Source organism: Lissotriton vulgaris, chromosome 3_1, assembly GCF_964263255.1.
Source record: "Lissotriton vulgaris chromosome 3_1, aLisVul1.2, whole genome shotgun sequence".
NCBI classification, from domain to species: Eukaryota; Metazoa; Chordata; class Amphibia; order Caudata; family Salamandridae; genus Lissotriton; species Lissotriton vulgaris.
Window position 1 is genome coordinate 362,243,824 of NC_141689.1, and position 25,901 is coordinate 362,269,724.

The 25,901-nt window shown below is 44.2% G+C and overlaps 1 protein-coding gene across 1 annotated transcript in view; it reads right to left on the bottom strand.

Annotated features, from left to right (window-relative positions):
* The window catches only part of LOC147726456 (complement component C6-like), a 563,575-nt gene that overhangs the window by 49,562 nt on the left and 488,112 nt on the right, over nucleotides 1–25,901 (bottom strand). The window contains exon 15 of the mRNA XM_086960580.1: nucleotides 11,155–11,346. Within this exon, the coding sequence (XP_086816706.1) occupies nucleotides 11,155–11,346 (192 nt within the window). The remainder of the gene's footprint in view (nucleotides 1–11,154; nucleotides 11,347–25,901) is intronic.

Consider the following 25,901-nt stretch of genomic DNA (forward strand, 5'->3'; position numbering starts at 1 on the left):
AATCCTCATTGTGTGCCCGCAGGTCGAGATTTTGTTCCTTGAGTCTCAGTACCTCTTGTAACCACTCCAGCTCTTCTCTTCGGCTCGTTTCTCGATCCTCAAGGTCGGCTACCCTGTCACCAGCCTCCTCCATATCGTGCCGTACCTCCCGAAGGTCCGATGTTAGCTCCACTTTCATAACCTGAATGTCGGCCCGCAGGGAAGCAATGGAGGACTCCAGGATGGACTTAGTGGGCCATCTCCCTCATCCGATTTCACCCTGGTGTCACAAGTAGTCGGCACTTGTTTATCCTCTTGTGCTGTACCTTTCTACTTCCTAAACATGTCATTTAGTGATAATTTTTCCTTTCTTCTGTTCACTGCCATGACTGCTCTCTGGGTGGACGCTCCTCTGATGGGGCTGCAGTCTTCTCCTTAATACTGGAGGCCAAATTGTGGGCAGGTCTGGACACTCGGGCTCCACTTCCAGCAGGATGCGCCTTGCTGCTCCGCAATGGACATTTTTAGTGGGGCACAACACCAGCCCCCCATGCCTCACTCTCTACAGCCCTCATGATCCGGGGGATGGTCACGCAAGCGCCATCTGGGGGTGGGGCCCCGCTATTCACGATCCAGGCCAGGGCTCAGTAAGAGACAGCTGGGGGGGCCTACTATCCCAGACTAAGTTTTTCACAGTGGCGGGAGACGTCCCGTCTATTGCGTTCCATGCACACGACCCCTGGTGGGGGTTAGTATCCTAGGCCTACGCTTTTCCCATTTTCTATGGACCAACTGCTACAGCTGGTTGTGTCCTTTCTCTCGTGCTGTTGTGCTGCTAGTGCTTCAGCACCCAGGTTGCGGGACGGGGTGTGCATATGAAACCCCCCACCTCTCCTCTTTTTCCACCCTGAGCGATGTGAGAGTCTAGTGACAACACTTCTCAGTTGCACCCTCCTGTTTCTGAGATGCTGTGGGAGCACAGGGCTGCCTATGCTCGGATCCTGGGGAGTGCTGGTTTGTTGGAGCTCAGAATAGGCCCAAACGTAGGCGCAATGGAGACTCCAATATTCCCACCCCCACTTCAGCAGAATTTCAGGGTGGGCCGTGTGTCCCGGATGCAGGTCTAGTGGGGCAGGGGACTCCTCCCGCCCGAAATCTGAAGGGGGCCCGAGGTGGGCCGGCGCTATGCAAGGTGTGTTTGTTGCGGGCCTCCCCTCTTCTGACCCACTACTGTGTTCAGGCCTTTTAAGCCTTTAAAGGTGGTGGCTGCCTCCTCACTCCCCGATTCGGAGCGAGTCGGGCAAGGCCCCGGGACAAATGACATCACGGCACAGCCCCTGCCTTCTGATGGGGAGCCTTCCAGCACAAAAACAATCCTAAGAGGCGTTTCCTTCTTTCTATGTGTGCTGCAGAATGCAGCGCACATAGAAAGAGGAAACAACGATGAGAAATAAACATAAATCTGTAAATACGGCAAAACACATGGGCATTGCGTGGGAACACCCACCGCGGCGCCCTTGAAATGCCTCCCTGACACAGTGTAAGGCAACGCAGTGACTTGCGCTGCGTTGCCTTACACCATATCTATAAGGGCATGAAAAGCCAGCCAAAGTAGTCTTACGTGGCCTCGAAGAGATGGGTCTACAAAATGTCAAAAAAAGTGCTGCACCACTGCCGCATGGGATTGTAAATAAGCTCCTAAATGCATAGTATAAGTCAACTTTAATTTCCATGAAATGTAAAAGAAATACCCAGTTCTGGTGGCACTTGAAAGAAAGTGCCGGGAAGGGCTGGCTTGGTCAACAAGATCGAGGAAATTGGGTGTGGAAACAAAAAGTGCACGAAGAGGATCAGAGCGAGACACATTGGAGGGAGTCAGTAGTTTCAATTAAATGGAAGTAGTTGAAAAGATAAAACTTAACAGCCAATAGAATCGGGTGAGAGAAATCCAGTATTTGAAGGGGAGGACCCAAACCCCAATCTAAATATTTTGTAAGCAAACGATCTGTTTGATATCTGTGCTGCCAATCCAGACCTAAAACTGAGAGGCATTCTTTTCACCCTTTGAGAAATAGATTCTCCACAAGGTGAAGCAGATTCCTGTAGTTTTTAGTGTTATCAACGGATTCCTGTAGTTTTTAGTCTGTTATCAACAGATTCTTGTAGTTTTTAGTCTGTTTTCAGGTACTATTCACAAATATTACAGTCAAGAAAAGAGAGGATGAGGTTTGTCTTAATCCATATTAAAGTTATATTGCTCAACAAAATTGAAACCCTATCCAGCTAGTCTTTTGAAAATTTGCTAATCTTAAAAGTTAAACTCAAATCGTGATTCCATCAACGCAATGGTGTATGGGGTATGATTCTCCCATCCTATAAGAACGTATAAATCATTGCTGTTGCTTAAAGTTCTTCAATTAGGAGATTTCAGTATTAGTTAAATAAATGCATAGGTTCTGAGCTTCTTCACATTGTTACTCACAATGCAGCCATTATTTTGGATCTAGTATTAACTCAATGCAACAGAACATCAAGACTTGGTTTTCTACTCTTGGAAAGTCTTTATTGCAACCAAAACTAAGATTATATTTTTGAAGAACACGTTAGTGCGTCAAGATTGGTCAAACACTGATTTTGTAAACAGTCCAACTAACAAGCAGAAAAAAAGATAAATGATACATTAAATGTTTCAAAAGAAATCCTACAACTAAGTGGATAGTAGATACAGGTCAATGGTCATGTAATCCTGACTGGGCAGTTTAAAAGTAGAGGTCCCCATTTAATATATGAAGTAAGCGAAAATGTAAAGGATGTTGATACAAGAGCACCAAAGAGCAGCAGCTGGACATATTTCGCAATACCTACTTGTGCTGCCTACAAATGTGTATTAACCTTTTTATAGTGGCTATCGTATTATTTATCATACTTGAAAATACTGTAGTACATTAGGGTCCGATGTAGGTGGCTCATTACCGGTCGGTAAACCCAAAATACGGTAAATTTCAGGCTTACCGACCAGTATTGAGCCATTTGCCATGTAGGTGTTGATTCGATAAATACCGAATCGGTATTTACCGATTCTGTATTTACCGAATCATAATTTATCGATTCGTTATTTACTGAATCGGTAAATGGCATTTAGGAAGCACATTTGTGAGTGCTCATGTGCTTTAAGGATTCGTTATTTACCACCAACTATAAGTTGGTGGTAAATAATGAATACCTTTGAAAATGCAAATCTGTGCATTTTCAACTGTGCCATGTGGCAGACATACATGCCCTTGGGGCATGTATGTGTGCCACATGTGCACACAAGCACGATTCAGGGGTGCAACAGGGTGTCAAAGTGACACCCTGGCACCCTTGAATGTGTTCCCCATTTTACTGAAACTCCAGGCCCATAGGAATGAATAGCAATTACCGAATCGGTAAATACAGATTCGGTAAACACCTAATCTTACCGATTCGCTAATACTTACAGAATATTTAGCTACATAGCATTTACCGATTCTAGAATACCGAATCGGTAAAATTCTGTATTCTAGAATCGCTAAATGTACTTTACCAACATCTGGCCCTAGGTGTTTGGCATGTCTGCAATCACCTGATGGAAAAATCTGGTCTTGTCCCTTGGTAGCCATCAACATGAGACTTTTAAAGATTTTGGGCCAGATATAGGAAGCCTAATTCCGGTCGGTAATGACCGAAATTACCGAATTTCAGCCGTAACCGACCAGAATTAGGCTTTTCAGATGTAGGTGGCCAAATTGTAGGATTCGGTAACCGAATCGGTAACTTAAGGAATCTGTAAATTACTGAATTCTTAACATACCGATTCGGTAAATTACTGAATCCTTAATGTAGAGAGCACTCAAGTGAGTGCTTTTTACATTTAAGGATTCGAAATTCCGAATACCTTTTAAAAAGCAATTTTGTGCTTTTTATTCAGTGCTATGTGGCAGACATACATGTGTCACATGTGCAGCCATGCACTATACAGGGGTGCAACAGGGTGTCAATGTGATACCCTGCCACCCTTGTAGGTCTAACCCTTATTACCGATTCGGTATTTACCGAATCAGTAATTCTAATTCATTCCAGGCCCATAGGAATGAATAGGGAATACCGAATCGGTATTTACCGAATTTTACCGATTCAGTAAAATTTACCGAATCATTAGCTACATATCATTTACCGATTCTAAAATACCGAATCTGTAAAATTCTGTATTTTAGAATCGATAAATGATATTTACCTACATCTGGCCCTTTGTCCTTTGGGGAGTTAGCAAGGCAAGTCTAATGCTAATGTTTTGGTTACTTTAAGTTAATGAAGCAAACACTAGGAGATGATGGACGGAGCACTGAAACTTTTCAGACACTCACCCCCAGTCACAGATCTGGGTTGAATCCGTCATTGTTCTCAATCTTACTTTGCCACCTGAGTTCAGACACAGCTATATGCAAATCAGTCTTGACCCTGTGCCTCATGGGAATAGTCCAGCCCAAACTGCCAAGTCATGTATTCCCTGGACAGGAAACAAGCATCCTGGGACCGGTTTCGGGCTAACAGCCATAAGCCAGGTTAACTTGAATCCAGTGGCAAAGTGAGCAAGGGACCCACGTCTGGGCATACCCTGCCAACTTAAGGCAAACAAAGCAAACACAAGGGAATGATGGACGGAGCACTGAAACTTTTCAGACTCTTACCCCAGTCACAGATCTGGGTTGAAACCTTCATTGTTCTTTAGCTCACTTTGCCACCCCAGTTCAGACACAGCTATATGCAAATCAGTCATGACCCTGTGCCTCATGGGAACTGTCCAGCCCGAAGTGCCAAGGCATGTCTTCCCTGGACCTGAAACAAGCATCCTGGGACCGGTTTCGGGCTAACAGCCCTCATCAGCCAGGCTAGCTTGAATCCAGTGGCAAAGTGAGCAAGGGACTCTTGTCTGGTCATACCCTGCCAACTTAAAGTGAACAAAGCAAACACCTGGCCTGGCAGTTCGGGATGGACTGTTCCCATTGGGCGCAGGGTCAAGACTTATTTGCATATGGCTGGGTCCAAACTGGAATGGCATGGTGAGCAAAAAACATGAGGGATTTAGGTACCAGATATCTGTACTGGGGATGAATGTATGACATTGTTCTGCATTCTGTCCATCAATTGTTCTGTTTGCATTTGTCACCCAGAGTGGGACGGGTATGCCCAGACATGGGTCCCGTGCTCTCCATGCCACTGGAGTCAAGCTATCCTGGCTGATGAGGGCTGAAAGCCCGAAACTGGTCCTAGGATGCTTGTAGTTCAAGGAGGACTTGGCCTGGCAATTCGAGCTGGACTGTTCCCATTGGGTGCAGGGTCAAGACCAATGGTCAAAAACAATGGATTTAGGCCCAGATCTCTGTACTGGGATGAATGTATGCCATTGTTCTGCATTCTGCCCATCAATATTTCTTTTTACTTTAATTTAATGACCTCCAAAAACACCACTCATTTTCTTTGTTGCATTTCTTTAATCTAAAGAGGAACTGAAGTCCATTAGAATAGTAGTAAAACATGATCATTGACAAACAAAAGCCCTTAGTTAATGGGGTCCTCTACATGTAAAAAAATGGCAAAGTGATGCTTATTATCAGTAGGTGTGATGATTGAACAACATCTAAAAGGTGAGCTGCATAGATTGATTGTACAAGTATTTTTTTCTATCACTTACATTTGTAAAGCATAACTGTATTAAATCTGGCTAGCATGATAGTGTGCACTCTTTTGTATTACTTGTGTGTCTGCGTCTTTCTTGTTTCATTTGATTAAGCATGCCACTAATGAGGATGTCTGCCAAATACAGCACTGTCAATAGTGAGACTAGTAATGAAGTATAGAGTTTATGTGGTATGAACATCTGAGTGATACTATCTGTGCTGGGCTTTCAACATTGCTGAAACTCACTGAAGAAGTCAGAAATTCCACTGGACAAAAGAAGTCTCAACTTTAATACATGGATATCATTTGGAGATGGTGAGGGGTGGCACCTGCGAACTCTAGCTTGCTACCAGCTACTCCTGACGCTTCCTTTGCGACCCCTGGCCTGAGAAGAAACAAATGTTTGCCCGGGGTCACAAAGGAAGTGCCAGGTGTAGCAGGGAGCAAGCTGGAGGTCATAGCTGAGACCCCTAAATAGCCCCAAATGACGCCCATACCTTAATAGATGTAAGACAGAGCTTTATATTTTTGGGACAGAGAGAAGATCCAACCTGCAAAACGTTCCACTTCCATTTTTGGCCATCATATTAGTCCATAGGCTAAAGTTAAGAATATGGTTGTTATTTTGGAGGCTAACATGTCCAACGACCACCATGTCAGGGTGGTGATAAGCAGCTGTTCTCTACAATTGAACAAACTAAACCATATTTGATCTTTCCTATACGTTTCAAACATGCACAGGCCATATGAGCAACTGGGAATGTCACCCGAATGACTGAAATGTATTCTTGAGTGCTGATTACGAGTGCATCGATCTTCAGACCACCACACTCATGATGGTCCAGCAGTGGGGAGAGGAATTGGCCTAACGGCTAGGGCGCTCGACCTTGGCCCTTGGGAACTGGGTTCGAGTCTCGGTATTGATGCTAAAACATCCTGTGATTCTGGGCAAATCACTTAATCTCCCCATGCCTAACAAAAAAAAATTAATGTGTGTCCTCATGTAACGTAACTGGTGCTATGTAAAGCGCTCTGATACCCGATTCGGGTCAAGTCGTGCTATATAAAACTCTGCAAAAAAAAAAAGAAAAGGGGCGGTCCACCGCCCTGCCGGATTACAAATTTGAACAGTCATTCCCAGAAGGCAGGCCTGGTCGCTCCCCACACCGCGCAGCTCCACCAGTTGTGCTTGTGCCTTCCCTCTACTGCCTCCTGCCTCAGTGAGTTCGCCGCTGCTGTGCCACGCTGTGTAATTCTGCTTGTCTCTTAATGTGGATTAACTGCCTGTAACTGCTGTTTCTCGGCCCATTGCCTGATTTTGAACTTTTTCCACTTTTGCCTTCTGTAACCCTTACCCCTCGACATTGTTCCCGTTCCCGCCGCTGCCCCCCTGCGGCCTCGCCCCCTTTTGCCTTCTGTTTCCCGCTCTCTCACGCCCATTCGCCGCCCGCTCCCGCCTCCCAGCTGCTCTCCCCTCCCACCTCGCCTTAAATGGCGGCCGTTGCGCGGTGGTGAGAGCGACCCCTGTCCCTGCCAGCAGGCCAGGTCACCTCCCACGTCGCACAGCTCCACCAGTTGTGCCCGTGCCTTCCCCCTACTGCCTCCTGCCTTAGTGAGTTCGCCGCTGCTGTGCCACGCTGTGTAATTCTGCTGTTCTCTTCATGTGCATTGTTTGACTGCCTGTAACTGCTGTTGCTCTGCCCATTGCCTGATTTTTAACTTTTTTCCACTTTTGCATTCTGTAACCCTCACCCCTCGCCACTGTTCCTGTTCCCACCGCTGCCCCCAAGCGGCCCGCCCCCTTTTGCCTTCTGTTTCCCGCTCCCTCACACCCATTTGCCGCAACGCTCCCGCCTCCCAGCTGCTCCTCTCTCCCACCTCACCTTAAATGGTGGCCGCTGTGCTGCCGGGCGCCGCAGGCGTGTCAGAGGCACGCCAGAGTCAAGCCTGTCTGCGCCCATCCGCGCCTGGCCCGCGCCCTGTGCCAGAACCCCTGGACCCCACGCACGCCACGACGCAAGACTCCGATACGACGCCAACACTCTCCTCGCACTCAACGCCGGCCGAGACCACCTCTGCTTCCAAACCGCCCCAAAACACACACACAGACCATTCTCCTGCCGCACCTGCAACTTCACCTGTGACAGTAGCACAAGACCGGACCCAACCATCTTTGCTGCATACTCCTCAACACCTGCTCCGCACGCTAACACGCCATCCAACTCTGGGACCTGCTCGACACCTACACCACAGGCGCTGCCTTCCTGACCGAGACCTGGTGGAACGACTCCTCGGTGCCCGACATGGCCATAGCCATCCCGGACGGCTACAATATCACCCGCAGGGATCGCGCCAACGGATTCGGAGGAGGTTTAGCGATCGTCTACATGTCCACCCTCAAGGTCTACATCCACGCAGAAGACACCTTCAACTCCGCCAAACATCTGCACTTCAGGATCCACATCGACCCCAACATCACCCTCAGAGGAACACTTGTCTACAGACCCCCCGGCCCCGGGCTCAGTTCAGCAACTCCATCGCCGACCTCGCCAGCACCCACGCCTCCACGGACTACATCCTCCTCGGGGACCTGAACTTCCACCTCGAGAACAATAACGACACCAAATCCGCCACCCTGATCAACAACCTCGCCAACCTCGGCCTCAAACAACTCGTTACCACACCCACCTAAGCCGCCGGCCACACGCTTGACCCCGTCTTCTCCACAAGCACCCACGTCGCCTTCAACCACACCCCCGAACTCCACTGGACCGACCACCACTGCATCCATTTCACCTTCAATAAACCAACCACGCACCACTGCACCCAACAACTGCCTTGCCGCTCCTGGAGCAAAGTCACCGAAGACCAGCGGACCTCCGCCCTCACCCAGAGCCCACCCACCGACCCCACAATTCCAGACGCCGCTGCCCACAACTTCAGACAGTGGATCAACGACTGCAACCTAGGATTCTTCTTTGACTCCCCCCTCTCCATGTCAAAGCAGGTCAGCGCCGTCTCCTCATCCTGCTACAACACCCTCCGCATGCTCCGCAGGATCTTCAAATGGATCCCGACTGAAACCAGAAGAACGGTGACCCAAGCCCTCGTCAGCAGCAGGCTGGACTATGGCCACGCACTCTATGCAGGAATCCCGGCCAAACAGCTACGCCGACTGCAACGCATCCAAAACGCCTCCGCCCGACTGATCCTCAACATCCCTCGTCGCAGCCACATCACCCCCCACCTGAGAGACCTACACTGTCTCCCTGTCAACAAGAGTATCACCTTCAAGCTCCTCACCCACGCTCACAAAGCACTCCACACCACCGGACCAGCCTATATGAACAGCAGACTCAGCTTTTACACCCGCACCCGCCAGCTCCGCTCCTCCAGCCTCGCCCTCGCCGCCATCCCCTGCATCCAACGAGCGACATCCGCTGGCAGATCCTTCTCCTTCCTCACTGCCAAGACCTGGATCACCCTCCCTATTCACATGCGGCAGACCCAAGACCTGCCCACCTTCAGAAGACTCCTCAAGACCTGGCTGTTCGAGCAGTAGCAGCACCCCTTCCCCTCAGCGGCTTGTGACCCTCATGGGTCAGTAGCGCGCTTTACAAGTGATTGATTGATTGATTGATTGACGGTGGCGAAGCTGCGCCACAATATGAAATGGTCAGCGGGACTGCGCCAGTCCCGCTGAGCATATTACGAGTTCCTGCACCTCCAGCCATTTCATGGCAAGAGTCCCGCCATGAAAAAACAGGTGGTGCAGAAAGAGAGGGGGCCCAACAGGACCCCCATCACCCCTGCCATGGGAATACATTCAGGCGGAATAACATGTGCCCCTGTCTGCATTTCCATAGACTTCACCGTCCATGTGTGCTGGAACTTTTTTTGCTGTTTCCAGGCACCACCATGGGAAAGGCAAAGGAATGTCTGCCTAACACAAGTTCAGCTCGTAAGAAGACGGGAAGCCTTTGCACAGCTTTGACGGTGCTATGTCGGCGGAGAGCCGGCACAGCACCGCCAAAGTCTTAATCAGCCCCTTAGTTTTTAAACATTTGCCCCTCGACATGTTTAGACCAGGAAAGTTTATTCAAGCAAATTGTCCCTAGGTAGTTATCCACCTGTACTGTTTCTAATTTTGACCACTCATAAAAACATTTGTTTCGAGATTTCAACCCAGAAACCACCATGACCATCATTTTTGTCTTTCCTTTCTGCACGCTTAAGTTATGGGTTTCTGAATAAAGCTGCTACAGTATCTAGCTAAGACCAGCTAGCGTAAGAAACATTCGGTCATCACCGTACATTAATACCAAAATTAGCTTAAAATCTAATTTTGGAGGATACACATTGTGCTTATTGATCAGTTCAGGAAAATCTGCCAGATATTCCTACTGTGCTAGACTGTCGCTGTCATAAGCGCTGGAATGCCTAAGGGTAGCCATGTGCTCTATCAAATGTTAATTAATAATAATATCAAAAAAATAACAAGAACAATAAAATGCTTATATGTTTTAAACTTTTTGGAACTTGAATATTAGAGATATACTCTAGTTTGGAACTGGGCAAAGCTTTTAGCAAGTTATCAGAATATACGCAAATTATTGACCTGAATAAAAAATGTGGGATTACCTAATGTATTCATTTTTGCCATATTAGGAGATGATCAGCTTTGTCGAAGACATTACTGAAATCGATAAAAGCTACGTAAACCTTAGTCTTTCTCACCTTGACACAGTTTTCTGCAATCATTACTAGGGCTAAAATATTATCTAGTGTCGAACAGCCCTCCCTAAAATGTATTATACGATAGCATTCCTGCATCACAGATAGCCCCTTTTGAAGAGGGTCCAGAATGCAGCAGTCTTTCTGATATCTGGCCTTGGGAAGATTAAATCATGGCAACTGAGCAAGCATTGCACTGACCATTATTTCAAGAAAGGATCCTCTTTAAGCTGGGTGGTCTATTTTTTAAGGGCTGTGATGATATGGTCTCTCATACAAATACTTGAAGTTCTACCAGGACTGTTAGAAGTTCACATTGGAATTTGGTGGATAAAACACGCTCTAATCTGATATTTGTTGAGGAGGTACATCCTTTTCAGTTTAGGGCTCCAGCTGCTGGACTGCCCTTCCCCTTCATATGATTCAGTGATGTCTTTTAGAAAAGAAATCGATCTTTTTTATGCATGAATTTACTGGTACACGCAAAACTGGGACAAAGACACACCTGAAGTTAGGGTGCACAGTATAAATATCGTCGACCAGTCAACAGATTCAGCACACGTACATTTTGTCAAATCTCCCTTCTCAGGATTCAATTTATACATTTTTCAACTTGTCATGCTGTCATTTTACTTTGGAGATTTAGAAGATTTTTTAGGCCAGATTTTTGCATCGTGTGTAGAGAATCACAGATTTATTGAGCATACAATGCTATAGGACTTCCAGATATAAAATACCAACCTTTCTCACAGGAAATTGGTTTCAAAATAGGAGGCTCCCAGGTCAGACCCTTTCCACATGTATAGTGTGTTCGACCAGTAACGTGGAATCCAGGTGGACATTTTAGTTGGACACTTTCAGTAATCTTATAATCCGTTTGGAAAGGGAAAATGGAGACAGGTTCAGACACTGGTGGCCTACTGCACACTGTTCCTGCATAGCAAAAAGAAATGACAATAAATATTAATAAGATAGTAAAAAACACTATGCACCATAATGTAAAATTGTCTTTAGTGTGTGTAAAACTGCAGTAAAAAGATAAGTGTGAAGATAGCTTGCTCCCCTCTGCTATTACTTTGTTGTCTACTACAGAATATTCCATCATTACTTGGCCAATAGCAGTACACATGTGTTAGGCTAGGCATCTTTTGGCATGTTTCCCCCGAGTTTTTGCTTTCTGCCCTCCCGGTTTTTGCTGGTATAATGTTTCTGTGCGCTTTTCCACTGCTGATCGGTGGTAAAGCGCTGGTGCTCATGTGGTAAATTGTGTTCTGATTGGATGTGTGACTTACCAGTCAGTCTCCAGTAAAGGAAACTGCGGGCGGCAGGACTTGTGAGTCAACCCTTACTCGTGGGCCTGCAGCACGGATTGTGCCACCCACGTACGTAGCCCGAAAAAGGTATCAGTGAATGAAGTTTGATATGTCTGAACTCAGCATCTAAAGACGCAGCCTTTAGCGAGGGTGCCCTTTTCATTCTGAGTTCATAGAGGCCACTTTTAGAAAGTAGGTATTATTTTGCTTGGTCATCCCGTATGTCTCTGCTGGAATGTGAATTGCTTGTCCAGGTTTTGGAGGACAGAAGGCTGGAGGACTAGAGGGGCTCCAGATTGTCTGGATAGGTCAGGAAAGGGCTGATTAGACCTGGGCTGCGATGAGGGAAGGGGGAGGAATTTTCCTGCACCTCAAAGGGACTGGTTTGCCTCTGACAAAGCTGTCTCCACCTCCTGCCAGGAATTCACGCCAGAGAAGGCCCAACTGGTTCTGACCAGACACTGACACCCTCTGCCTGGCAGATCAAAAGATTTTTGTGTACAAATGCAGGGTCCCAGACCCCTATATTTTAGAAATCACCTGGATCAAGAAGACATCACAGGAGAAGCGCCGGAGAAACTGCTAAGAGGAACGACCGCTTTGCTGCATGCTTTGCTGAGCTGACATGCAGTGGCTTCTTCTGTCGTGTGCAGTGAAAGGCCTGGACTGGACTTTCTGCAACCAAATTGGTGAGACTCTCTAAGGGCTTGAGGTAGAGCTTGCCCCCTGTTCAAGAAGTCTCAGGAACAGCATAGACTTCAGGTTCTTCGACCCTGCCGAACCCGTGTCCTTAAGGCACCGCAGAGGGCACCGCTGCAACGCCACACCGTGACCTGTGGGCCCGCACTCTGCACTGCCTTGCTACACGACGATGCCGTGGCTTTTCTGATGCCACCTCCCACCCAAATCAGTGCCGTTGCTTGCACCGTGGTTTGGGGTCACCGCTTGTAAGTTACACGACGCACCGCCCTCATCCCACACCGCAGCCTTGGCCCACCGACGTCGGTGTCATCAACTCCAGTTTGTCAGCCGACGACAGCGCACCAGCAACGACAATGCCGCTGCTTGCACTGTGACCTGCTAGCACCGTGACGAGCACCGCCTCCATCTCGCACCGCGACCGATGACTCACCGACTATTCCATGTGACGCCGCCACCGAGCCGCTGCTCGCACCGTGACCTGGGGACATCGCACGCCGCACCGCTGCACTTCAAACCGCAGCACCCGACGCCTGTTGGCACCAGCGCTCCTGATCCCATCAGAGAGGAGCTCGACCTGTAATGCAAGTGACCTCAAGAGCCCCATCGACTTGCATCTCTGAAAGGTACTATTTGCGGGTCTTCCCGACACCGTAGTTGGGCACGACCCTGCGGTCAGCCAGAACTGTTTTCGGATTTGTGAGCTCACAACGCCGTGAAAGCCCGGACGGAACTATCCACCCAAGGAACTTTTTTTTAATCAACATCGATTTTGAACTGTGAACATTTAAGTATAGTATGGTGGAGTTTTTATCATTTTTGGTCTATTTTAAATACGTAAAAATATTGGATATTTTTCTAAACTGGTGTGATGTCCTTTTGCAGTGCGTACGCTGTATTACTTTTGGTCATGTGCAAATGCTTTACACACTGCCTCTAAGATAAGCCTGGCTGCTCGTGCCAAGCTACCAAGTGGGTGAGCAGGTGTTATTTTAGACGTGTAACTCCCTTATCCTGACTAGAGTGGTGGTTTCTGCCTCGCAAGTTTCATCTAGCTAGAAATCCCATTGCTAACAACAAATATTAGTGTGTGCTAAAGCAAAAGCTACTGTTCAAGTACAAGTATGTGCTAAAGCAAACGCTACTGTTCCTGCTAGAATCATTTAGAATCTTGTCAACACATTTATCATAGATATCACAGTATGAATAACAGTCTAAAAACCAATTGTAGGGGTCCAAGGCCTTTAATATTTATCCCTGTTGTTTAATAGAATGTTTGCACCATCAGTTGGCTTCTTCAGAGCACCAAGGGTATCAAGAGGAACAAGGAATTCAGGGATCTAACTCCAAAATTAGAGTTTCCAATTGGCAGAAAAGCGACAGATTTGGAAAGAAAGATCATAGGCATCCGGTTACTTGGTTAAGTAGGAGAACATTGACAAGATACTAAGGTACCTGATGGGGGAAGTTTTTGCGAGGAAGGGTTAGGACCTTGAGTTCAATGTGTTGTTTAGTTGGCAGCAAATGTAAAGTTGGAATGGGCGGTGTAATCCGATTTTTTAGCCAAAGCTGAGATGGTTAGTGTTGGGAATAAGCAGGGACTTTTGAGATTCTGATCCACTCCTGGGATGAGATGGAGGAGATCTGTGAGCCGTATTTCTTCCAGGTTGTTGAGGACCTGCCTATGGGTGTTGTGACAGCTAGGCAGAATGGAGGTCATGGGACTTCCGGGTCATTGTGTCAGCAGAGGTTCTCCTATCAGCCACTGCCTGCAGTTAGCAGTACTGGCCAACAGTGTAATTTCAAGGATGTCAGGGTCCAGAGCCTCCCTGGGTACACTTCAGACAAACACACACACTGCACAATTATACCAAACTTACGACAGGAAGCAGGATAGCCACACGTGGATTTTGCTGACCATTGAGTTTGTATGCTGGCCACAATTACTGATTCTGGATTTGATCTGTTCTATGGCTTGTGCCCCTTCTTACCTTGCTTTACTGCCGACTTTCTACCTGGGCTCGAACTAACGATAGCGCCAGCCTAGGTTCCCATCAGCCAACCACATGGAAGCCGGTAATCAAACCCTATTGTTATTTCAGATTGATTGCTTGTGCATATTTGTTTGCCAATGGTACTAATATATATCTGTGCTTTACCTATATTATATTGTGAGCTCTGATGTCTCTTTTTCTCTTCACCCCCATTTCCCTTTCCAGACGGTATTTTGTTCTTGTCTTAGTAATCTTCTACACAATAGGAAATTCACATTCTAGGGAGCTGGGTAGACTATCATCTGGCTTTGTCAGTTACCAGTTACGAATCCTCACAGGTGGCATTGTCTTTTGCCTGCTGTATATTATTAAAAATGTTTACGGGATGCCTAGCATAGACATTATTGCAGTAATTGATCATATAAACGACATCTTCATGTATCAGCTAAATGATTAGTGTATTCAGCTGGAAGAGTTAGATCGTACCCAAAAGGATCAGGTAGAATGAAGCCCAGCTGATGCTTGCATTCACTGGGTTTAGGAAGGACTGGTCAGCATCAGCTGATTTAGGTTACATCAAGTCCAGGTAGTGGACATATTCCTGCAGAGTGGGGTCAAGACAATGGTAGGAAAGCATGTGAAAGACAGGTAATCCAGTTCCACTTGGTTCCAGGGTCCAGGTAGAGGGTCTTGTTCTGGAGCACACTCAAAGTGTGAGTCACTTTTACTCTATTCATGTCCCCTTTAGATTTATAGAGTGTACCAATAACTTGTGGCGTAAAACTCTAGTCTATTGGACATTTATACCATAACTGAGTTCCACCAATAATTTGTGCAACTGCATATAATGTATGAATGTTCTTAATATGAAAATTATTCAGACACAGGTGATTTTCATTCATTTAGCCTTGCGTGTGAGAGCACAGAAGGTCGCTATCCACTTGTAGTGTAGTTCCTATTTTCCCTATAGGCCCTGCGCATTGGAATAACATAAACAGCAGTGTAGACGTAGGACTGAGGTCATCTAGGTCTCTACTGACTATGTTAGACTTAATTTAGGTTTGCACCAGCTAGCTCAGAGGTCACTGGAAACTTTCTTGACTGAATAGGAAGTGATCAGCTTCCCTGGCTCAGACAAGATGGGATTCAGCTTCCGACAACCGCATAAACATGACAACTTTGCTCCCTCAGAATAAGAGTCACTCTCTAGAGTGGTGTGAAACAATAGGCAGCTATTTCACTCAGTCAGATGTGCATTCTTAGTTTCACCAGAGTGCAGAGAATAGAGAGACGGGCGTTTTCAATAAAAGGTATTATTTATTGACCAGTCTTCCTTCTCATGCAAGAGAAATGAATTGCCACAATTGCAATACTTAATATAAAGTAAAGTACGTACAGTGAAAGGAGTATTATAAAATAATACTGTAAAAGCATTGATATGGTTTCTTAGCCATAAGACACTTTAAAATGGATAAAATATATATACAACGTGCTCAACTGGTGCTTCTAAAATACGCCTACCCCGGTGTACCTGACCTAAGCCTAATACGTGGGAAGGAGTAAGTAAGTAGCAGTTTAAGTTAAGTAGGTTTTTGCCAAGAATCTGACTCAAGAATTCTCTCTAGGGGTTTAGTCAGCACTGTACCTTGGGAATAGAATGTAGGAGGTCTGGTATCTCTCTCTCAGGACTCGATATCCCAGTCACCCGCAAGGGTAGGCTGGAAATGCCGGAGCTGGATTTTCTCGGCAGGAGAAAAGACAGCATCTTTCTCAGCGCGTCAAAGAGGAGGGGCAGCGTCCGTGGGCTCTCCGCATCTGCTGGGCTCTCGGCAAGTAGATTAGCTGCTCTGCTCCGAAACCACCACCATGTGTTTGCTTAAGGCAACGTTGGTATATTTATACCTGAAAGGTGCCGAGTTTGACGTAATGTTTGGACATAAGACGTCAATAAAGATGTCACTAAGAACTGGCCGTTCTTACAGTGCTCGCAGGAGTTCTATTACAAATCAAAACAAAGCAAGCGGGGATTTCCCAGGTTGCTGGAGGTTTGGTGTGTTGAAAGAACTTGTTGTGCTTTCTTGGAATCTAAGGAAGTAGCTTTTGCCATGCCTTGGGCTGCAAGGGCGATTTACTGAAATATGGATCTGTTTCTTATGCCATTATAGGGGTATTTATTGATTATAGCCGTGTAAGGGCATAAACTGGTAATATTGATTCAGGTTCCTAGATAAAAACACTACACCCACTCCACGATTTTATGTCCATCAATTACTAAAAACTAAGCAATAAAGATGCATGTGTATTCCAACCCACCCCAAAATACATTTTGCATTTGAAATGGTGTATGCAAAATACACGGAACGTTGTAGGTACTGTACGTTTTTAAGCAGTGTAATCATTCAAAAAAATTACATATATCTTTAGCTGAACGATTTACGAAAATCCCACATGAAATGTCTCTTAATTACAGAAAAGAAGGTCGAGACTATTTCATCACATATAAATGAAATTGCTTGTGAGTGTGCTAGAGGCTGCGGTAACATATTGTCTCTAGATTAGCTAAAAATAGAAGCTCTGTTCTTTATGAATAGTTCTACTGTAAGCAGAGTACATGTGCCAAAAAAAGGTAAATATTTTGGAATTTGGAAAAAAATAATTTCGTTTACACGGGAAAAAATTGTTCCAAATATTTTCAATAGCTTTTGTTTTTCAAAGCTGAAGGCCGAATTCAGAGTTCATGGGAACGCTGTGTGCCGGTTTGCTTAAAAGTTATTCTTTTGGTTCGGGGGAGAACATTACTTCAGATAGATGTGCCAAAAAACAGTCTACAGCTTCAGGTGAAAGTTCGACCATGGTTTGAAAACGCTGTAACTGGGCAGTCGTGAGAATGATTGCTGTCATCGGTGTCGGGATCAGCAATGCTCACAGAAGGTCGTACCTGGGTGATGTTGCTCTCATTTCTTGCTTTACTGCCACCACCTAATCATAGTGGAGAAGTCTCAACAAATGCCGACATCAGGATTGGTAACCCCTGGGCACAACACGATGCATGAGCCGTTACAGGACTTAGCACAGTATCAATATCCATTGGTACTGCTGATTGTAGTGTAAGACAGGGGTCCAACACGCATTCTTCTCCGCATAGCATACATCGAAGCACAGGTAAGATGCAGTTCTGCCATATAGGTCTGAATGAAAGAAACCAGGTCATATTCAGATCTCTTAGCCGGGCTAAATCCAAGGACTTTAGTTATGCGGTCCTGGTAGCTGGTATTGCTAGGATCGTTTCTTCCATTGTTGCTGGAGTCATGTCTGCGTTTTGGCTTGCCATATCGGAGCAGAAGGGTCAAAAATAAGATTCCTGCCACGAGTCCCAAAATTAGTGGTAGGCCTCCAAAGACCGAATGGACAAAATTGGAAAAGATGCCCAGGACTGCTTCGAAGGGTGTTAACAGTCCCGAAAAAATTGTCTTAAATACATTTGTGATACCACTGGCCTCTGACATATTTAGGATTTGGCTTAGCATTTCCACGAAATGCACCGGGCAATTAATTGATAAAAGTGTATGTATCTCTGCCGTTGACCTTGCAACTTGAAAATCATACGTTTCTTTTGATGACAAAAATAGGCACTGTTGTCTGTAAAAGCACAGACTTCATTCTGCTTAAAGCATCAATTTGTATAGAAGAGATATTCAACGGAGGCCGAATCGTCGCCTCGGTATCAGTAGGGACGGTTGGATACAATGCTTGCATACAGCAAGTGACCATGGAACTAACACTTACGAGATATGCTTTTCCTGGCACCATGCCACAACAGCTGTGGTCCGTTATTAGAACGTAACTCCCGTTAGAAAGTTGTCTAAAGAATGGCTCTATTTGTGTTGCAGGTGTGCCATGCTGGTGGCATGAAAGGTTATTTGAAGTCCCCTCATAGGCCCCATGCAAATTAATACCTTGGCACAGAAGTATACCGCTTAGTGATTGTTTACAATTATTACCACTAAGAAATACATTCTGTTTTTTGTCACTATAACATGTGTGTGTATAAGGTAATTTCCATCATGACTTAATGTAACCTTTACCCAACCTTTCATACTGGCCTGCTGGTATATACTCTTGGCATTTTTTTAATTGGAAAGTTGTTATCGGAATTGTGATAATTCCGTGTATTATCCATTCAATGACAGGTCTTTCTGACATTGTCAATGGTAATCTCTCAAGTTTTTTTTAATGCTCAGAATCGTATAGTCTACTCCTTTTTGTGCCAAACTGATTTGTTTATCAGTAAGGTTAAAGATAGAGAACAATGACGTTGTGTTGATTAAACGCCAAGGCACATATCTTGAATGCAGATTTTGCAACGTCCAGCCTAGCTGTACAATAGAACGTAATTGGGACTGACCATGTTGTAACATTAGCAAGTCCTGATCTATTATATCTATAGCAGATGATGCAATACTGTCCAGTGAATATATTCTGGAGGACAGAGTCATTAACCCATTGTCCACAACAGAAAGTGATTTTTCCAAATTAATACGATCAATTTCTCGTATTTTCTCTGCTGTCTCAATTTGAGTCACTTTTCAAGCTTCGTTGTATGCAGCGTATATACTGGCCGCTATGAAACGTTTTTGACGCTGTTTGTGTGGTCCCATTATGAAATCTCGCAAGTCAGCACCGTCTTTAAGTAAAGTCAGGTGTTGCTTAATTTCTGCCAGTGTGGATGTTTGTAGCCATTCAAGGCATAGTTTCCCTACACTGTATGTTGTTACTATCCCTGGATGTTGTCTCTGGGAGTATCTAGGGTCTGGTCTGGTCATTTTTAACCCCTGTATTTTGTTCAGGAATCTATCTTGACATTTATTTGTGTCTGTTGGCCAGATTAACCACTTTTTCCAATCAGGATGTGTTCTGTTTTGGTGTAAAATTTTGGATACGTCTATATCAATATCTGTGGTTGTATTATCAGGCATTGGATTTGGAATAGACGGTTTGTTTATGGGTTTTTAATCTTGGCTAGGCCAAGACAGGTAGTTTGTTGAGCCTAGCTGTACAATAGAACGTAATTGGGACTGACCATGTTGTAACATTAGCAAGTCCTGATCTATTATATCTATAGCAGATGATACAATACTGTCCAGTGAATATATTCTGGAGGACAGAGTCATTAACCCATTGTCCACAACAGAAAGTGATTTTTCCAAATTAATACGATCAATTTCTCGTATTTTCTCTGCTGTCTCAATTTGAGTCACTTTTCAAGCTTCGTTGTATGCAGCGTATATACTGGCCGCTATGAAACGTTTTTGACGCTGTTTGTGTGGTCCCATTATGAAATCTCGCAAGTCAGCACCGTCTTTAAGTAAAGTCAGGTGTTGCTTAATTTCTGCCAGTGTGGATGTTTGTAGCCATTCAAGGCATAGTTTCCCTACACTGTATGTTGTTACTATCCCTGGATGTTGTCTCTGGGAGTATCTAGGGTCTGGTCTGGTCATTTTTAACCCCTGTATTTTGTTCAGGAATCTATCTTGACATTTATTTGTGTCTGTTGGCCAGATTAACCACTTTTTCCAATCAGGATGTGTTCTGTTTTGGTGTAAAATTTTGGATACGTCTATATCAATATCTGTGGTTGTATTATCAGGCATTGGATTTGGAATAGACGGTTTGTTTAAGTCTTTTATCTTGGCTAGGCCAAGACAGGTAGTTTGTTGAATGGTGTCATTCAAGAACATTATTTGTTCTGGGATCATGCAGGCTCGAAATAATGCTTCTAGGCCTTGTACCAGCCATTCTTTTGTACCCCAGATGGTTTTTGTTTCAATGTTATTTTTCCAAAAATCAAAACCGAATGTAATCATTTTTCATAAAATGTTTCCGAATAGATCAATTTAGTATTTGTCAGCATGTTTTTTGTCCCTGTTTTATTTAACAGTTTATAATAAAATGTTTCTGCATCACTTGTGTTAAAACCTGAGAAGTATGAGAATTTCTCATAGAATGTTTTTGAACTGCTTTTAGGTGGAGTTGCACAATGTTCCCATTGATTATATTTAAAAACATTTCTAGGTTGAGCAGATTTATGCAAATAGTGGTCTGCATAGTGGTTATAGTTATACATCTGTTCATAATTCGATGAACCTTGTAAATAATCATGTTCTGTAAATTTTGCTGACATTACTAAATCTGACATCATATTATTTATGCTTTCAAAGTCCCAATCATCAGAGAATGTACTTGGTTTTACAAAATCACTTAATGAAACCTCAAACTGATGAGTATATTTCAAGAGTTCGACCGGTCCATATATTTCGTAATCCGTTTTGTCCCAAACTACCCCGCCGGGTATTGGAATGGCTGTTAAATTCACTGATGACAGTTCTCTTTTCTCGATGTTGATGTTCTGACTTGCTGTGTCCATTGTACTGTATTTTCCCTCAATGAATTTCCCAAACAAAGTACCATGATGAGCCAAATCTGGAGGAAAAGTACACCTAGCACAATCCAAAATTCTAACCATGGAGATACAAGATAAGTTTCTTTGAGTTGATGTAAGAATTCTGTTGCTTTGTCTTTAAAAGTCTTTGTTGCTGGCATTACTTCAGGGTCGCTTTGATCTTCAGAAAAGTTATCGAAATTGATGAAGTATCCAGATGCAGTTCTGTCAATTGTTGGGATTGCTTTTTCAATTTTTCTTTCATTAGCACAGTCTGAGGCTACATCGTTATAGACTGGTGTTTCTTGACGAACTGTTTCAATTTGGGTTTCAAGAGGCACAAGTTCCATGGGTTTGTTGCATAGTCCTTTTTTCATTCACTGCAGGTTTATCAAATGTGATTAGTCTATCAGTTTGAACCTCTTGGATAGTAGCAAATTTTGGTATTCTGCTATTTCTTGGGAGTCCACTGGGCCTACTACTTATTATTGGCCACATGACTGTGGTTTTACCAGGTCGATGGACACAACTCGGTTCTCCTTTTTACCAGCAAGGGGCGGTAGTAATACTGATCTTGTTCCGTTGACTGCTAAGACAAGTACTGTTTTTCTGTAAGAAGGCCCAAATTCCTTCTTCACCGCTATTTTCCCTCTGACCAGATCCCCAATCTTTGGAATCCAGTCAGGTCTTGCTGGGACAGGTGGTGTGTCTTCAGTTGTTGTTGGCTGTTGTTTTAACTTTATGTTGCTCAGGGCTTTTCTTGTTTCATTTAAGTCCTGTAAAACAGCCAAACGATCTTTGATGTCAAAGCATTTTTTCTTATCTTCTACCACTGAAGTTAGATCTAAATCCTGAACATACATTCTAGTTCCGAACAATAGTTTGTACGGGCTGAAACCTTTAAGAGAATTTCTTGGCAGAATATTAAGACTACGTTTGACACTTGTTAAATGCTGGACCCACCCATCACCCGAACCTAATACCTTTGCCGTTATAGATTGCTTTATGTCTCAGTTTTTTCTTTCCACAATCCCGTTTCCCTCAGGATGGAAGGGACAAGAGTACCGCAACCCAATGCCCATGCTGGTCATGGCCTCCTTATAAGCTCGAGAGCTAAAAGCAGGACCCTGGTCAGAATGACTCATGACAATTGCGTATGTGCCGATAAAGACTCGCAAATCTTTTATAACAGTTCTGGCGTCAGCCGAGCGCTGGGGCCACATTTTAAAAGTCAATTTAGTCTTAAAAGAAATTAATAGGACGCTGGTTTTTAAGTATAGATAGCCTTATGCTAACTACAGAAATGGCCATGGCAATACTCCGGTTGGCTCGTTACTGCGATCTCTGTTGCAGTCTGGACAGCTTTTTGCAAATTTATACTGTTGCAGGCTCATCCCCGGCCACCAGTATTCTGATTGTAATTCTGTCAGAGATTCCTTCATCTGTTTGAGCCTTGGACCTTCACCCATGTGTGTGTCTGCTATTAATAAGACTCTCCTGTTCATGTTTGGAATGACCCTATCCCCCACTCCAGGGATTCGAGCAAAAGGAACGGAGTTTGCGTCTATTACGTATGTATAATTGAGTGGATAGTTCACGGGTAGTGCTGCACAGTTGCCTTTTGAAGACCTTTTTACCGCTAGCATGGTTTCCCCGTCTATGTATTTTTCTGAACGCTTTTTTGTGGCTACGGAAGCCGGTTGAGTTGCTTCCGCTGTGGCTGTATTAGCCAATGAATTCCCTGCAACGTGAACGCCATCACGTTGATGACTCAGAGTGTGTATCACGTGAGTCTTTTGTAGTTCTTTATGTAAAAGAACTACCTGTTTCCAAAGCATTTTATGCTCGATTGTGGCACCTGTGTCATCTTTGTAATCGTTTTGAACCCAGTTCTGCAAATCATTATTGTAAGATTTGACGCAGAAATGCGAATCGCACACTATTAGTGTCAGGAATTCACGTTCGGTATTTTCAAGCGCCATCTTTAAAGATCTGATTTTAGCTCGCTGAGCCGAACAGTTTCTCAGTGATTCAGTTTTTGTTATTTTCGGTCTGAATTTACCGCAGAGCCAGCGACCTTTAACAATCGCGCAGGCTGCATTGTAGGATTTATCATCTACATTGTAATGCTGTACAAATCAGTCTGTATAGATTATACAAGAGTACTGTTGGAGAGGCAGAATTTCGATTGGCAGAGGATATTCTTTTTCATATTTCAAATCATTCCGTTTTTTCATGTTCGGGACAAAATAGTATGTCACGTCTTCTGCAGCAAGAGAATTTACCCACTGTATCCATTTTGGATCCAGTGCCACCGTTTTTAGATTAACTGGGCTGAATAATGCCTCAAAGGCTGATTCTGCTGTAAAAACAGTTATTCTTTTGCCTTGGGCTAGGGCTCTTTCTTTTGCTATGGCCGTCTGAACCGCCTTCACAGTATTTTCTGTAAGACTGAATGTTTTTTCCGCTTTTGTGTACAAGTGTGATTTGTAAGCTATTGGTACAGTTTCTCCCTCATTAGAGGTCAGGTACGTGTATCCGCATCTTCCTGGGATGACTCGGATTACAAGATTGCGTGTATTGTCACGTGTTTCTAATTTTGTTTTAGCTAACATGTCTGTTTGCAGTGATCTCAAAATTTTTGTGTGTTTTTGAGTCCAATTTATTGGTTTGAAATCAGGTTTTATTAATTGGTACAGAGGTTTAACCCTCTCTGCATAATTTAGAATGTAAGTTCTTCAGAAATTCAGGAAGCCTAGAATCGATTGTAAGTTCTTCAGCGTTTTTGGTGCTTGGAGTACAGCGCACTTCTCTAAGACGTTGTCTGCTAGACTTTTGCCTTCACTTGATAATTCATATCCTAAAAATAGGACAGTTAGTTGGGCAATTCGTGACTTTTTAAAGTTGAATTTGTAACCCTCTGCTGCAAACCCAAGTATTATGGTGTTCACTCTTTTCAAGTGAGTATCCAAATCGTCGCCTGTGAGATAGATGTCACCGACATAGGATAATGCCTCATCATCATACATTTGTAATAACTCTGTTACTCTTGCTGAGAATAAACCTGGGCTGTTCTTGAATCCCTGTGGGAGTCGACAGAAATTTTTCTGTGACCTCATTATTGAGAAAGCGGTTAAATACCTGCTTTCTGGTGCGATATATTTTGACAAAAGAATCCATTAGAGATGCCTAATGTTGTTTTGTATTTTTTGCAAACTATGTTATTCATTAGTGCCGCACTGTGCGAATTTTGTACCGCAAATGTTTTGCAACATGAGTTAAGGTGTCTGTAGTCCAAGACTAGACGATATGAATCGTCTGGTTTGGAGACAGGAAACAAAGAATTGTTCATTTGAGAGGTGCATGTTTCAATCACCCCTTGGTATTCAAGGTGATCTAAGATTTCCCTGACCTGTTTTTTAGCTTCTTGCTTAATTGGGTACTGCCTTTGTGCAGTTGGTTGACTTTTTAACTGGATTTTGTGAGGAGGAGAGTCCTCATCCCACCCTACGTGATTCTTATATAATGCAGGTGCTTGAGCTACTGCCCATATTCTGGCATAAATATATTTTCTACGTATTGGAATATGAATTGAGAAGGCAGGCATAATCATTTCTTCGCCGTGAGGGCACTCCCTGACAAAATCTGGGGGCCAATCTTTCTCGGCTAACAGGATGTCATAGCCTTTTGAGAGGTTATCCCAAAACAGACCCCTTACCTTCCTAGTCTTATCTCCCTATGAGGTTCGCTCACTCTGGTATCTGCAATTTCCACCTGAATGTATTCATTCGTGTCCACTGTCTCCAGATGATTCATCAGGATCTTGCGAGCTATGGTGATTTCTGCTGCGCTGTCTAGCATTGTCTGTGCCCACTCTCCATTTTTCAGCTGTGTCCTCAGTATCCTCGGCATGTTCGATTATTTTAATACTGGCTACCTTCTTTTTTGGAAATTGTAATTTTTTACTTTGAGCAAGTTCCTTGTCTTTGGACTTGATGTGCTCTTCCCTGTGTTCTGACCGTCCTCTTCTTTCCGATTTTTGCGAAAAATATCGAGAGGGACGTGTTTCAATATCTTGATATCTATCAGGCTTTTTCAGGCTTTTTCAAATTATCCCTATTTCTAAGGTTGTATCTTTTTTCAGACGGCTCCCTTTAGGGAGACTGGTGTTCTAGGCTCGGAGCTCTTTCTCTCCGCTGAGGAGACCTTCCTCTGGACTGGAAACCTTTTTCTTTGGGAGTGGTTTGTTTATTTCCATCCCAGCTCTTTTTAGGAGTGTTTAGACTATTTTTAATAAATATCTTTTCAGGATTTTCAAGTAGTTGGGGTTTTACTGGTTTACCACCCAAACTATCTCTACCTAGTTCTTCATAGGATTTTTCTATGATTCTGGCAAGCTCAATTGGTTGATCTGTTATATCTGTTTCTTTCAATTTTTGGCAGATCGCCACAAATGCTGCTTCTCCTTTTATGTTGGCTAATAATATAGCCGAGACCTGCTTGAAGTCTTTCAGTAATTTCATTCCAAGGGTTAAAGCAGGTTCTGGACCGTATTCATTCTGAATTTGTTTTAGCACATCTGGTATTACCGCCAGAGCCGGAACACCATGTGTAGATGGAAGCAAAGATTGTGCCCCAAGTGTCACAGTCCTCCACATGTGGTGCGACCCCCATTGGAAGGAAGATGGTCAGAATTCTGTGTTTCTCAATAGGGGTAGTATTTGGGAATACTGCCTCTATTCGAGTTATTTTCTGTGCTAGCCAGAATGGAATGTGTTCCCCTTTTGCAGGTGTTTTTCCCAGACATGATTGTATGTTCTGTGGTGTAATTTTATTTGTGTTTCCCTGATGAGGGGTCAGCTGTGGAACATTAACAGCTGGTTGGACTGTTGCAGTCCGCATTACATATTGGACTAACTGTCTGTGAATTTTAATTAGTAATTTTAGCTGGGCTAAAAGTTTCTTGTCTGACATTTTATCAATGTCAGGATGTGGTGTGTAGCTGGCTAGAACCGGCCACGTTGCTCCTGGTCTACCTAGTGG